General features: G+C 37.6%; 1 protein-coding gene across 1 annotated transcript in view; it reads right to left on the bottom strand.

The window, feature by feature from the left end:
* ube2j1 (ubiquitin-conjugating enzyme E2, J1) overlaps positions 1 to 15,654 on the bottom strand; it is a 34,830-nt gene that overhangs the window by 14,949 nt on the left and 4,227 nt on the right. Inside the window, exons 2-4 of the mRNA XM_063001127.1 lie at positions 4,721 to 4,794; positions 3,631 to 3,762; positions 2,311 to 2,395 (exon numbers count right to left, since the gene is read on the bottom strand). Of these exons, the coding sequence (XP_062857197.1) occupies positions 2,311 to 2,395; positions 3,631 to 3,762; positions 4,721 to 4,794 (291 nt within the window). The remainder of the gene's footprint in view (positions 1 to 2,310; positions 2,396 to 3,630; positions 3,763 to 4,720; positions 4,795 to 15,654) is intronic.

Below are 15,654 nucleotides of genomic sequence, written 5' to 3'. Positions count from 1 at the left end.
CCTTATTAGTGAGGTGCATCTTGGTAACCAAGAAAAGGATTGGCCTTACAGAGAAAGCAAAGGGATTAAAAGGTAATACTTTGCCTAATAGTTTAGAGACACCTTGCATGTTTTTAACTAAATTCTATAATGTTTTACATGCGCTATAGCATTCCTGTTCTCTACATTTGGCAAATTACAAAGTTCTACTATCTCTGAAGTAAAATGCCTTTTGTTAAGCCATTCTTGACTCAATCTGACCAAGCACAAATCTGATAAGCAGGCAGGAAATCTGAGTTTGCATCACTTTACACAAAATAGACAATATACAATAATTAGAGTAAACAGTGTGTAAGGTAACCCAGTGTGGACTCCACCAGCAGTGAAACAAAAATGACTGATCTTCCCTATCAAACACACCCACTTAAAACCCACCTGCTGATGGGTGTTAGATGAGGGAAAACTAACAGCACCTCAGAGTAGCCATGACTAAAAGCGTCCTCCCTGACAGTAATAAACAATTCAGCAGGAATGAACAGTGATAATGCTGAACTTACTGCTCAGCTGTGTTGTAAAAACTGTCCCGAGGTATAAAGCTGTCTAACTTGGCTAATGGCAGTTTTAATAACACAGCTATGAACTTTGCACCCCAGGTGAGCAAACTTTAATTTAAGTGTCCTGTTATATATAGTAATATTTTTACTTGCTATATTAAAGTTTTGTTCAAGGTTCCTAATTCTTATGATGGCGTGTTTTAAAATCAGAACAATGTTGCAGAAAAGATAATTTCAATAAGATTCTATTTTTGAATGTTATCATCAAGCCAGATAAATTACATTTTCAACATTTAGCAGATGCTTTTATCCAAAGCGACTTACATTACAGTTACAGTATACAGTATGAGCAATTGAGGGTTAAGGGCCTTGCTCAAGGGCCCAACAGCAGCAACTTAGCAGTGCCTACTATGGCCTGCCCATCTGGAGCCAAATCCAGAACAAGAATTTCGTCAACTTAGAAAAAAAAGTTCAGGTCTTGAGCTTTCACTTTAAACTAATAAAAAATTCTCACACTTGTTTTTAATTATTTTTCAAATATAATATTAATTTGTTTTTGAAATTCATCTGAATATTTACATATTTCAGGTCTTATACTTTTTTTAACTTCGGTTTTTAAATCTTACATTTTGGGTTTTAGTCTTTTGTCCTTGATCTGGCATGGGGTCGTTGTATCAACTAAGAGGGGTGTAGTATCAACAGAGGGGCGTGATATAGTGAGTGAGAGAACAGCTTAGAAGGCTGAAGCACTGTGCTAGTGCTAACTCGTGAGCACATTTATAAAGCTCAGTGGAGATGCAGCCAGTTGAATTACAGTCGACACTGATACCTAAGACTATACATACACAGACTATACTATTATCTAAGACAATACACATTAAGGGCAGAAACCTTAAACTGAGTGTAAAATCCAACCAAAGAGTGTTTAAATAGGGAGCTCAGGGCTCGGAAGTAGCTCTGCTCAAGGTCACAGTCATGCTAAAACAGAAAAAGGCCTGTTGCCACAAGGCTTGAAGCGTAACATTTATTTAATATAATTCTATACATTAGCAACAGCAGTGGCTTAAACAATTAAGGTGTATACTTGGGAGGAATGTATACATACATTTGGTCATATAGTGTATGTAAGCATTTCGGGGTAAATTCCCTAAAGCTCCTTTTGGTAATTTATTTATTAGGATTTTAATGTCATGTTTTACACACGTTGGTTACATTAATGACAGAAACGGTAGTTACTGGTTACACAAGATTCATCAGTTCACAAGTTCAATATTGAACACAGTCATGGACAATTCTGTATCTTCAGTTCACCTGTGGGAAGCCACACAGACACGGGGAAAACATACAAACTCCACACAGAAAGACCCCTGACCGCTCCACCTGGGAATCGAACCCAGGACCTTCTTGCTGTGAGGCAACAGTGCTACCCACAAAGCCACTGTGCCACCATAAAGCTCCATTTACAGCTGGTTATGTTACTTAATGAATGAATTAATCAGGGCTAAAAAAGAATAATAAAATGTAGCTTTACTCTCATGACTTTGGACAAAAACAGGTTAATCCAGAAAATGGTTTTCTTTACTTTTTAATTACGAGCGAGGAGCGAACACACTGATAGAACAATCTGAAAGACTCCAGTGCCACAAGGAGGTTGGCTTAATGACTTCATTTGAATTCAAATGAACCTTTTAATCCCTCTGTAGGGTGTTGAGGGCTTGTGCTGTGTTTACTGAAGTGTGCATGTATGTGTATGTGTAGTACTGGAGGGGGTACTCACTGCTCCAGGAAGGTTGCCAGGTCTCAGGGTGATGCCCAGATATGCTCAGGCAGATCTTTTTTCCGACCTCAAACCTCCCGTTTGGCTGAAACCAAAGGATTTTAGAAGTAATTAAAATATGATAACCACTTAAAGAAAGAGAATGAAAGTGGGAGAATCTCTGAGGATCAATAAGAGAACAAAACATAAAGAGGAAAAAACAGAACAACAGAAAACAGCCTTTCTGAGTATGTTTCCAAAATGTACCCAGCTATAAAAAATGCATTACTATATTTCAATTTGTCATATTTATATGTCTCGTTACATATTCCATTATTACAGCCTTCTCTACAATCCCATAAACAAACACTAACAATCTCCGACGGTATCTCAGCAGAGTGTAAAAACTTGGCAACGTAAAGAGCCGCTCTACATCCAGCGCGGTGTCAGGCTGTCAGTCTGCCGCTTTGATCGCAGCCATTCTTCTCCCTCTTATTCTGTCTATTGCCCCAGAGCAAAAGAATAGAGTGTGAGGGATGAGACGGTGCTGCAACACAAAGTTATTACTTGAAAATGAGTGTGTGGAAGATTTATGAAACTGCCTTCTCTATATCAAGATGTTACCTAACCATACTGGTAGGTTGCTAATATTAACATTCAGCCTTGTCATCACCCAAAAAGACAAAAGCTAGTAAGAATATTTATTTATTTATTTATTAGGATTTAACGTCATGTTTTACACACTTTGTTACGTTCATGACAGGACAGATAGTTACTGGTTACACAAGATTTATCAGTTTAAGTCTTTTCAATGTCAAATAAAGTCATGGACAATTTTGTATCTCCAATTCTCCTCACTTACATGTCTTTGGACTGTGGGAGGAAACCGAAGCTCCCAAAGGAAACCCATGCAGACACGAGGAGAACATGCAAACTCCACACAGAAAGGATAGTAAAAACAAAAGGCAAAATTTCGCAAAATCTACATTATAGCTTTTCCCCCCCAGAAATGTAGAACAGTTTGGTGTGTGTGTTTAAGTTTTGCAACTAAACAATCATGCTAATAGAGGGAAACTCCTAACCCTATCATTAAGTGAGTATGTAAGAATGTGTTGTATGAAATGAATAGTTTTACACATTTAAAACATTACTTTTAAATTGTTTTTTTGTAAACTGTTATTGTTCTTTTAATTGTTCTAATTTTTTCAGTTTTCATAGCCTCCCTGATGCAACCCTTCTTATTTTTTTCAGGATTGGAACCAACACAGAGTGCACCTACAAATTAACCCTACAATGGGAAGAAAAAAAACTGAATAAAAGAGAATGAGAAAATTAACTTACGGTGAGAAGGATGATGCTTGGGGGCTTCATGGGGTACTCAGGAGGAAGAACAATGCGACCATGGTAAATCCCACCATCAAAGTCTGAATCTGGAGGTCCTCGTACAGAAAAGTGCCACTCAAAGAGGTTATCCTAAAGACAGCACATGAATGCAGAACGGCTAAGAGGTTAAACAGCAAAAATAAAAAGAATTTGGAACTGTACTGAGGAAATTAAATGCTGTTCTAGATTCCCTAGATTAATGTTTGATAAGGTTGGTGGAAAACACTGAGATAACAGTTCAAAATTTTAGGCTGGTTGTTTAAGTGGGTTGTTGTATTGTCATCAACTGTATTATCAAACCCAACAAACCATTCAGTGTTGCCTTCATGTCCTGTAGATAGAGGCATTGTTATCGCAGGGACTAAATGTTTTATCTGTCTAATTAGTCAAATTAACTTTGTATTGATTTGCAGTGTCCATTTTTTATGGACCCAAACAATGGCAGCAAAACAAGGCCATTGGCAAGTATTCAAGCCTGTATCTTTCTCTTGGTGTATACCACATCTGTACTAATAAAATCTTGTATACCAGGCATTCCAATGAAAAGATTTTTAAGAAAGTCGGAGGAGTCTGAGAAAGTTCTTTCCTGATTCAGCATGACCATATCTCTGTGTACAAATACAGAGCCATAATGACTCCGGTGCCTACACAGAACTCTGACCTCAACCTCATGGAGCACCTTTGGAATGAACTGAATATTAATTGCAAGCCAGGTCTTCTCAGCCAGCATCAGTGCTTGACCTCACAAGTGCTGCTTTTGACTGAATAGGCAGAAATTACCCAAAACACAGTACACAATCTTGTGAAAAGCCTTCCCAGAAGAGTGTAGGCTGTTATGTTGCAGTAATTTCATCCATGTACAGTGTATAGACATAAATACTAGTACAGAGCTAGTTCTGTTGAGGCTAATCACACAGCAGGGAAGTAACCTTTTCAAACCAGCAACACTGATTAAGTCATTATTGGTTAATTACTGTCATCCCTTGTCTGAACATTCAGCGTTGTGAAACTATTTTGTTATTTAATTGAGCGTAACACATTGGCTTACCTCGAGAGGCTGGGCATGATAGTGCTCAGTTGGATCTCGAAGCTCGGCTGCTTCCTTCATTAACCGCTTCACGGCTAACAAAACAAAAATTGCAATAGATCATTAATGCAATAGATTCTCTTCATCCCAGCAGCAGATTTTTTGCAAATAAACTCGGATTTATGCTTAAAAGTACAGACAGGTTTGCATTACAAAGTTTTGACAGTTAGATTGTGGACTGCTTGGCTTTCTATACTGCCAGCATTGTAAACTTAATGTTCTGAATTTATGTCCATTTTCCTGCTGGATCATTTCATTTGTTCTGTTTATTTGTCTAGAGCTGTATTAGGCTGAGTGAAAATACGGCGTGACGTTAGACTGTCAGAGCATGAAAAGAGAAATGTGCAACCACAGGCAGCTGTAGATAAAAAAATGATATATACACTTAGCATTTGGAGTAGGATTAGACTTTCATTTAATCCTACTGCATCAGCTCTGAACAGCACCATTTTACCAAAAGTGAATACTATACTAAAGTTTTAAGCAGCCCCAGAAAGAGACAAACGCTACTAATGATGGCTGTTTCATTTCTACTCTATTATTCCCCCTCAAAATTCTTCAGATAACAAGCCAACTTTAAAAATACTGGGGAAAATAGACTAATCTACAAAAAAGTCCAGCATAATTGTTTTCTCTTGGTTAAATTTCCTTGGTGCTGTTCTTAATATATTAGTGATTTTTTTTTTAATCAACTCTCCATAGGCAGAGGAATTGAGTCAATAGCACCACTGTTGTTATAACAAGACTTTTTTTTTTATTTATTTATTTTTTTTTTTTTATATACTTTATTTGTCATATATACATATACAGATGTACAGTACAATGAAATTCTTTCTTCGCATATCCCAGCTTGTTTTGGAAGCTGTGGTCGGAGCGCAGGGTCAGCCATCGTACAGCGCCCCTGGAGCAGACAGGGTTGTTAAGGGCCTTGCTCAAGGACCCAACAGTGGTTGCATAGCAAGGCCCTTAACCCTGTCTGCTCCAGGGGCGCTGTACGATGGCTGACCCTGCGCTCCGACCCCAGCTTCCAAAATAAGCTGGGATATGCAAAGAAAGAATTTCATTCAAGACTTTAACAAGACTGTAATGCCAATCTCTCACGTTTCTTCAGATTTTAAAAAGTGGTTAGGAAACACTGGCTTTCATTTTATCACCCAATTTGTGCTTCATATAGAAGTGACCATAAGAAATGGCCGTAATTAAAATAGGGTGCCTAATGAGTGTCATAATGGCTGTAGAAATAGTTTCCATTTGGCCTAAGTGGGATATTGGAACCCATTAAAAAGATGCTAAAGTACACCAGTGCTTTTAAACACATCTGAAAGGACCAAATCAAATGGTAAGTCTATTTCTTAAAAAAAAAAAATCATGTTAAAGATTTGACTAAATCCTTTTAACTGTTATTAATTGATGGTTAACTGACAAGCTTACAGCACCCTGTTAAAATATGTAACATCACCAAGGTTCATGCCAACAAGGCTTTAGGCTTTTTTGAATAAGGACAGCTTGATGTAAGAGCAACATAGAACAGGAACATTAACATAAAAAGCATGACTAGAGCTGAAAGTTTTATGCAAAGTCAGTATCAGTTTCTTACAGATAAATATGCTAATATTTAAAAAAAAATTTAAAAAAAAAAATGCAACCAGCAGCTCAAGGCTATTTCCAACATAAATATGATATTAATATACATAATATTATATTAAATGGTCAGTGGTGTATTTCCTTTAAATTGGAGGATGAAGCAAAATATCCAAATCATTTTGCTAAAAAATATTATATACACCATGTGCCTGACTTTAATATAAATGATGTATGCATTTTCTTTACAAGTGGCACAATGGTGAATTATAGATTCAGTTTAATTAACTGGTGACTTAAATGTGCAGTCCTTTCTAACATATAAATAAATACATAACAGGTTTCCTGTTTCCCAGGTGTGCAAAGTACCGTACAGCACCGATTCTACGTCAAGTCAACACACTCAGCGTGCATGTGTAATATGATGCATCAAGATATGATGGTTAAGGTGACAGCAGTCAGTCTTTTTGCCATTGTGTGTGTGTGTGTGTGTGTGTGTGTGTGTGTATGTGTGTGTGTATATCAGCATCTCTGACATCATTATTCAAATAATGACTTCTTTGTTGGTTTTTGGTAAATTTAGGGAATACCTAAAAGGAAATAAATCCACTTACAACAAAAACGCCCATATAAATAACCTTGTGAGACAATAAATCAACATCACTGTTATGTTACTGATGAATTATAATTGTTTTACGGTAAATTGATTTTTCATTTACCTTTAGCAGGGACTTGTATACCTGAGGCTAATCGGTTGGACTACAGAAGCAAAAGAAAATGCCTTAATTTTCCTACTTGCTTGTGAGTAAACTGCGGTCAATATATTGGACACAGCAATCCATCAACAGTTTAAGTGCAATTCTCCTCCTTTTATATTCCAAAAATAAAGGCTTTAAAAGGTTTCCAGTTTAGTGAAAATCATTCAAAGTAGAATGTGATTGAATGCATTTGTTTAAGATCAGAGCAACTGATGAGAATAAGTTTCCCTATTCACAGAAGCCACTGAAGCAAATCACAATTCTCTGGACTCAAGAACAAAAGAGCAGCTAACAAATTGCCAATATTACACTAAGATCCAATACTGAATAACCCCAGATCTGCTCTCTCTGCAGGAAAGCCTTTCTGCCAGCTTAGATGATGAGGAGCAAAAAGAGTGTCCTGTCCAAACACCCTAATGCTTTTATAATTTGTGGCAGAAATTGGAAAATAATTGAACAAGTGGATCAAACTTGTTTTTGCTATGAAATTGCATGGTGAGTTAAACTGGATTAGAAATAAAGAGAATGCACTGAATGTGACCTGGGGGGGCGTAGAACAAAACTAAAAAGAAAATATTTTTAACAGAATGAAGAAAACGCCAGACAGAAATGGAGATAGTGATGCTGAAGCAAGCATAGCTTCACTCGTCGCCAAGGGAATGATGCCGTACCCACGGCTGCATACTCTGCTGGAGAGAGAAATCACTAACCATAAGAAGGATGTACTGCAGAGAATGTCAGAAGTAACAAATAAACAGAAAAAGACGTGATCCAGGTACTGAATTTGGAACCATCACCCTACCATCAGTTATACCTGATTCATGCACAATTTATATACACACATTTATAAAGCAGGACAACAATCAATTAAATAATACACAAAAACATGATATCTGACTGAAAGGAAAAACCTAGTGTCTGACAGCGTCTTTGTCAACATTAATGTTAGTCTAGACAATGACATTTCACATGTAACAAGCAGGTTTTAGGGTGTGGCCCAGCTCAATAGTGTAGTCAACAGGGGTTAATCTTTCAAAACTTATTTAGATCATCATTTGTGTGTTTGGTCAATTCAAATTGATTTACACTCAAAATAAAGCATACAGACTGTAATGCCAAATCAAACCGAGCAGCTAACATATAATAATAAAACATGGTTCTAAAACAGTAAAAAAAAAAAAAAAAACAAGGGTAAAAGACTGTGCGCTAGTTGGATTTTAAGAAGAATCGAAAGAAAGAAGTTGTGTAGCTACGTGGGAGTCCAAGTTCATCACACCATATCTCACCAAGGACCACAACAATATTCAGCCACTATTTATTTCCAAAAACATGAAAAGATCATGTATGTCATGTCAATCTTGGGATTTTAATGGGACGTGGTAGCCTAGTGGTTAAGGCACTGGACTAGTAATCAGAAGGTCGCTGGTTCAAGCCCTACCAGTCAGGTTGCTGCTGTGGGACCCTTGAGCAAGGCCCTTAACCCTCAATTGCTCAGACTGTATACTGTCACAGTACTGTAAGTCGCTTTGGATAAAGGCGTCTGCTAAATGCTAAAAATGTAAATGTAAATGTAATGATTTCTGCAACTCTTCCATGACTAAATGATTGAGACACCACCACCACCAACAAATCATGAATTTACAGAGCAAAAGTTCAAATGTCATTTAACTTTGAATGGCTCTGAACTCTTGAGTGCTGATTAGGACCGAGTTGTTGGTGGTTTTCTTGTGTACATGTGCAAATACAGCTAGTTTAAAAGCACACATAACAAAGAAGTAACCATGGTCTCTTTTCCAAGGTCATGAAGAAAACTCAAACAGTGAATAATGGATCCAGTGTAATCCAAAAAACACGGCAAAAATGACCAGAAAGCCCTCCAGATGCATACAGATGCATAGCTGCAAAGAGTTTGACTACCATGACGGCCTGCAGAGAGTCATGTCTATGAGTAACTGTAAAAGTACAGTAAAACTTAAGCTTTCTACTTGTTATGCAGACACCATAGCTTCCATGAGACCATGTTACACTGACAGCCCATAAAATGTCAAAACAATGCAACAGCTGCAACTTACTCCTTAATAAAACATTGTCAGAGTGATTAACGAGTAAGTCATGAGTGATTGGCTCTCAAATGATTCTGCATTTAAGACTCATTATGGACGATGACGGCTCATTTCAGTCACTCAAATCTGCAGTCATTTCTATCATTAGTTCTCCTTAAGGAGATGAGTAAAATTATTACTCGAGTAATATAGTAATCCCAACTGTAAACATAACCAAGGTACCAGTATATTAATCAAATTCTAAAAAAAAGACTTGCATTTAAAAGGTCACTGGTTCAAGCCACAGCACTGCCAGACTGGCACTGTTGGGCCCTTGAGCAAGGCCCTTAACCATCAATTGCTAAGACAGTATACTGTCACTGCACTGTAAGTCAATTCTGATAAGTGTCTGCTAAAATGTCGAAAATGTAAATGTAAACTAAGAGGGTACAGTACTGGTAATCAGAAAGGTTGCCGGTTAACGACCAACCACTGCCAGGTTGCCACTGTTGGGCCACTGAGCAAAGCCCCTAACCATCAAATGCTTAGATTGTATACTGCCACAACTGTAAGTCTCTTTGGATAAAAGCATCTGCTAAATGCCAAAAATGTAAAAAAAAAAGTGGAGGGGATGCTAAAACGTCTACAAACTTTGGCCACATGGTGCATTTTATTAATTTATCCGTGAGTAATGCTTGCTATTAAATTAGTAATACATGTTCATATTTGTAAATGGTTTGTAGTACTTTATAGAATATGTTGGTGCACAAAATCCCCACTGCTAAAATATTTCAATCTCCTCAATACTGTTGATGCAACTGGAACCAGCTGCAGCCTGCGGTGAAAAAAGAATCTGGGACATCCAGCTGAAATACTTTTGTCCCCGGGTTCCCAGTTGTTTCCTTGCAGCAGTGCACCCTCACTTTGCCACGCGAAAGCTGTTTTCATTGTTCTCACAGTGTGAGGTTTTCACAGCAATTAAAGGAAATACCACATTCAGCATCATGTTCTTCAGGGACAATGCTTCACATATGTTAAGGTTGGAATTACAAAACGTGTTTGATGTTTTCGCCAAAGTCAAGTCGAGGCATGCATGTGTTAATGAAAAAGGGGAAATTGCAGTGATTTAAATGCTTAAATAGGAAAATAAGACATGCTTAAAATAGAAGTGATACACAGCTGCTGCCGGGGATTTTAACAGTCGAGAAGTTTCGGTTTCGAAGCTGATCAGTTATCGCTCTCAAGTTGGCAAGATCTGAACAGATATCAATTAATTATTAATTATAAGAGAGGTTTTTAGTTAATTTAATCGGGTATTAGAACAGTTTGAAACTATGGCTTTCATAATTTACACAAAGGAAACCCCTTTAGAGTTAAGCTTGCCTTTATTTAACTGTGTGCATGTGACACTCACATATTAAGTTTCAGACCTTATACCCCTTATACCTGATGCACACAAATGCTACACATCTGACTTTATAATAGTGTACACTACCCAGCAACAAGCTGCAAGCCTAATTATAAAAAAAACAGCCAATAACAACGCAAGAAGAATTGTGATGGCATTATGCCAATTTTCCAGCCTGATATTCAGACAGAGAAAAGCTGCAGTGTCCCGAACATCATGCTAAGTACTAAATTACTTCTCCACCAATATAATCTTTACTGTATAATAAATCATGTGCTGTGAGATGCAGCCCTCTAGAAGATGGAAGATCTAACAACAACAACCCAGTTTTAGATTCTTGGTAGAGAAATCATAGACCGCTCCCATGTTAAGAGTGGTAATAATTATATCTTGTGCATATCCGTCATTTTGTCAAACTCATCTTGAGTTTGTAGTTCTAATAAAAGAAAGCTCTATTTCAGTCTGATTGACTGAACTAAATATTGCTTAATCTAGCATAAAACACACTGCGGTGGTTGCAATACGACCAGCTGGGTGGTCTTATTGCAAATAATCATGTCAGTAGTAACTCATTAGTAACTGCAATCAGAAAATAACCGGACCATGCCAAGAGAGAGAATTAGAAAAGTTGCAAATAAGGGTTAAATTCTGGCTTTACTGACAGAGGGACTGAGAGCATTTCATAAGAACAAAATCAAGCAGAAGATATTAGGACCACAAAGTTGACACACAAACTGGCGAAGGACAAAAACAATTCTTCAGTTAATAAAAGGCAACACTTTCACGTGTCACAACATCAAATCGCCTTCAAAACCAATGGCAAATGACAGCTGGGAAAAGTTGGCTTCTTCATCTGGAGGTGGTAAAAACATTACACATTGATTTTATACCCAGTTAATATTAATGAACACTATTTTGTGTGTAACAAAAATTTGATTGTTATTTTAAAAGTATTTTGCAGCCCCGGTCTAAGCTCATTTTTCAATTAAAATCTTGTTTTGTATCATCCATCCTTGACTAATCGAAACTGATTAGAAAGGGTGACTTTTCCCAGCCTTTTCTCAAAGTGATAACAACAATGATGCAATTATTTTCCTAAAAAAAAAAAAAAAAGATACAGACTGGGGTGGATGTTTTGCTTTAAGTTGGGTGCTGCCGGCTGTCTGGCTCAGACAAACTCATTAAACTGAACTGCCCTTTTGGCATCTTCATCTATTCATGCGTTTACTAGAGCAATCTAAATGACAGAGCATCCGAAGCTAAGATGCTTGTGAAAACATTTTAACATTTATTTATTTATATTTCCTGGCAATAGTTGTATGACTCACTTAATCGCGGGTCACACGGCAAACCCTAAACAGGAATTAGAGCAGCAAAAGCACTTAATGGCATGAGCTAATCATATTCATGGCCCTTCTTTACAAGCAAACATTTTGCCTTGAATGTGAGAAACACTCCTTGTCATACATTTATAGTCCAAACTTGATTACTTTTCCAGAATATAAACACAATGCTACAGAACTAAGAAGGAGCACTTCATAGTGGGACATATGCAGCAGTTGAAGTGGTGCGATTCACCACTACAGAGTAACTTTAGTCAGGTCCATTAATCAGACAACCAAGACTGCAATTTCCATGTTGTGTTGTGCATCAGTGTTCTAAATAACCTGAACCTATCGTTTTAGCTGTACTCATGCTTGGTCTATTTTACCATTTTTTTAAAGAAATCCTAAATGTGTATATAGTGTGTATAAAATGTTTGTCCTTCCCACATGAAGTGGATGACAAAACCCATCTGACAAAAAACGGTCTACCAGTATATACGTACATTCACATGGTCTTATATATGTATATATATATACAGTGCCATCAGAAAGTATTCACACCCCTTCACTTTTTCCACATTTTGTTACATTACAGATATATTCGAAATCCGATTTGAGTATAGTTTTCTTTTAAAAATTTTTTGTAAATCTTTTAAAAATGTAAACATTTAAACATAATAGGTACATAAGTATTCACACCCTTTGCTATGACGCTCAAAATTGAGCTCAGGTGCATCCAGTTTACACTGATCATCCTTGAGATGCTTCTACAACTTGATTGGAGACCACCTGTGGTAAATTGAACATAATTTGGAATGGCACCCACTTGTCTAATAAAAGGTCTCACAGTTGACAGTGCATATCAGAGCAGAAACCAAGCAATGAAGTCAAAGGAACTGTCTTTAAACCTCCAAAACCGGATTGTGTCAAGGCACAAATCTGGGGAAGGATACAAAAAAAGTTAACAGTACTGAGTATAAAGTAGAGAGCTGAAATAAAGGATGTGTTCTTTCCATAAACTTGTTAAAATTATACCTATAGAAGTCAACATTGGTATAAACAAATTGTAGAACACATGCTAATTAATGTACACAGAGTCCACTCTTCAGTCCATTTATAATGTGACTGCAAAAAGCCCTGAGCTTTGAAGACTTCATGACACCCCTAAAAGAAATTGTCCATGAAAAGAAATATCTCTATCAACAGTACCATTTGTAAATTCACTTGTTCCAAGAAAACGTTTGAACTTTTTATGGCATGGCCTACATCTCATTATATAGCTCAGTTAGCGATGCCATTTGTGTTAGCCTTATTAGCTGTGATCAGTTCCCACATGCCCTGCGATCTGGGACTGCATGTGATGAAAGACACAAAATAAGAGAAAAAAGTGATAAGGAGACTAAACCTTTTCAGGTCCCTTAGGTTTACTCAGCAGGAGACTGTTAGAGATGCTGTTGCATGTGCAAGTCATGCTAGATAACGAGTGCTTAAAGACAAGCTTGAAGGGCTTTGATCAGCAGGCCACAAGTGAGACAGAAAGAGACTGGGTTTGCAAAACAAGAACGCTGGCAGAGTTTGCGATCATACAGGGCTGAGCTCTTAATCCACTTTGGCTGCAACACATCTAAGGATGCGTTTGCCTCCAAGGAATCTGTGGTGGAAGGACAGCAGTCCAACAGATATTGATAGAGTCTATAAAACTGCCTAGTCATTTAGGCACTGCTAAATCCAGGGGGATGTGGTGGTTCAGCTACTTGGACTAACAATCAAAGTGCAATACTGCCTCTGTTTTCTTCTGAATATCTTACATCACCTTCATAAAGTATAAACTTTTCACTCCCTGTTCCAACTTTTTTACTTGTGTGATACAGGCATCAAATTCAAATTTTATTAAGAGATCCTTTTTAATTGCATTTTACAAAATGCTTCAGCCTTTCCAGAAATGAGGTTTGTAGAATAACCTGAATGTTTTCCTGTAGTGGATGTGTTTAAATACTCCTCAGAGTCACAGTGCAAAGTAGACTGACAGAGCAGTTTCCCAGGTAGCCAGCATAAGACTAAATACAAGTTGATACATTGCTGTTTAAGTCATGTGAAAACACTCAAAAGTTGTTGCGTCAAGTCTCCTTTGTGTGTAATCACTCATAAACGAGGCATTAAACTGTGCAGGAAACCAAGCGGGAGACATGTGAGGCATCGTTCGTCTCGTTCCAGAAAATGACAAGAAGAGACAAGTGCAGTCATTGCAAGTTATGAAGAGAAGCATGTGAACTCCCGACCCATTCTTCCTCCTCCTAGTCCTCCTCCTCTGCCATGATGTTGTTCCCTCCATGATGTAATCTACAATGGCAGCATAGTCTCAGTGTGAGCAGCTGCCAATACATAACAATTAAGGTGCGTTCATATCCAGACTTTCTCAAGTCAGCCAAAGTGTGGATCACTGCATGTATTCATCATCTGTGCTATAAATCTTCTGCATGCCTCAATGCAAGAGTGAACCGTAAACTCACTGAGCAATTCAAACTGCCCATGTCAACTTCTGCTTACAGAACAACCACCTTTTAGATCAGCCAAGTAAAAACACTTCCGTTTTGTTAATATTACTATTGTCATGCAATTTGTCTATGCATTACCATTCACATCTTCTAACTGAAAAGAAACACAAGTGACAGATCCAGTAGGGGGTAGGGTGGTCAGACACTTGCTGACCCCCGAGGTGAAGATTACAGTAGTGCACATCAAATTAGCTTATGTAATAACGTTTCCCTCAGCCACCACATAAGTAGCAGCCCAGAGAGCTGTCAGATCCACAGACGTAAGATAGCATACCAGGATGGCGTCCTACTGTGATAAAGAAAGCTTAAAATGTTTTAAGTATCACAATGTAGTTAATTTAAAAGCCAAGTATCACATGTGCCTATTTTTAAATGTTAAATTAATGCAAGGGAATAAACTCAAAGTATCAGTTTCATGCTCAGTTCAGACTTTTTCTCCAATTATCTCTCTTAGTCCGCCTTTATAGCCTACTAGCTAGCCTGTCCATTAAGGCTCAAGGTACTGCAGATTTCTAACGTGGAGATTTAAAAGATTTATGCTTTGCTACATACTGCCATTATACATTTTTTCTAATTCAGTCACAATATAAAATGTGCTTTAAAGCATCATCTTTCTGCCTTAACTACCTCAGTCACAAACTCAACCGACTACTTGACAGCAATCACTTTTCATTGGAGTAGCAAAGTGCTCCTATTTTTAAACTAAATAGGGACATTGAAAGAAGTTTAGGAGCACCAACTAAAATGTAGCAGCATAACTAGATTGCAAATTAATAAAGCCACTAACAGAACTGCCTTGAGGCTCAATTGCTCATTTTCACAGCTGATTTTTAAACCAGACCATTTACACTATTTTTATATCATTATTATACAAGTGATACATAGATTCCAGTCTATCCAAAAGTGATTTGAGTTGTGTCTATCACTGGGTGCTCCGGTTTCCTCCCACAGTCCAAAGACATGCAAGTGATGTGATTTGGAGACACTAAATTGTCCAAGACTGTGTTCGATATAACCTTGTGAACTGATGAATCTCGTGTAATGAGTGACTACCGTTCCTGTCATGAATGTGTAAAACCAAAGTGTAAAACAAACAAGCTGTGTCCATCACTGTGTCTCTCCACATGCATCAATCCAAACCTGGGGCGGTGCCATATAGTTAAGGCCCTACCTAATTCATGGCCATGAAAATCGCGTCACGGACCTTGAAATGAGCCGTTTTCCAT

Source organism: Trichomycterus rosablanca, chromosome 9, assembly GCF_030014385.1.
Source record: "Trichomycterus rosablanca isolate fTriRos1 chromosome 9, fTriRos1.hap1, whole genome shotgun sequence".
Lineage (NCBI taxonomy): Eukaryota > Metazoa > Chordata > Actinopteri > Siluriformes > Trichomycteridae > Trichomycterus > Trichomycterus rosablanca.
This window is presented reverse-complemented; position numbering and strand designations above follow the sequence as displayed.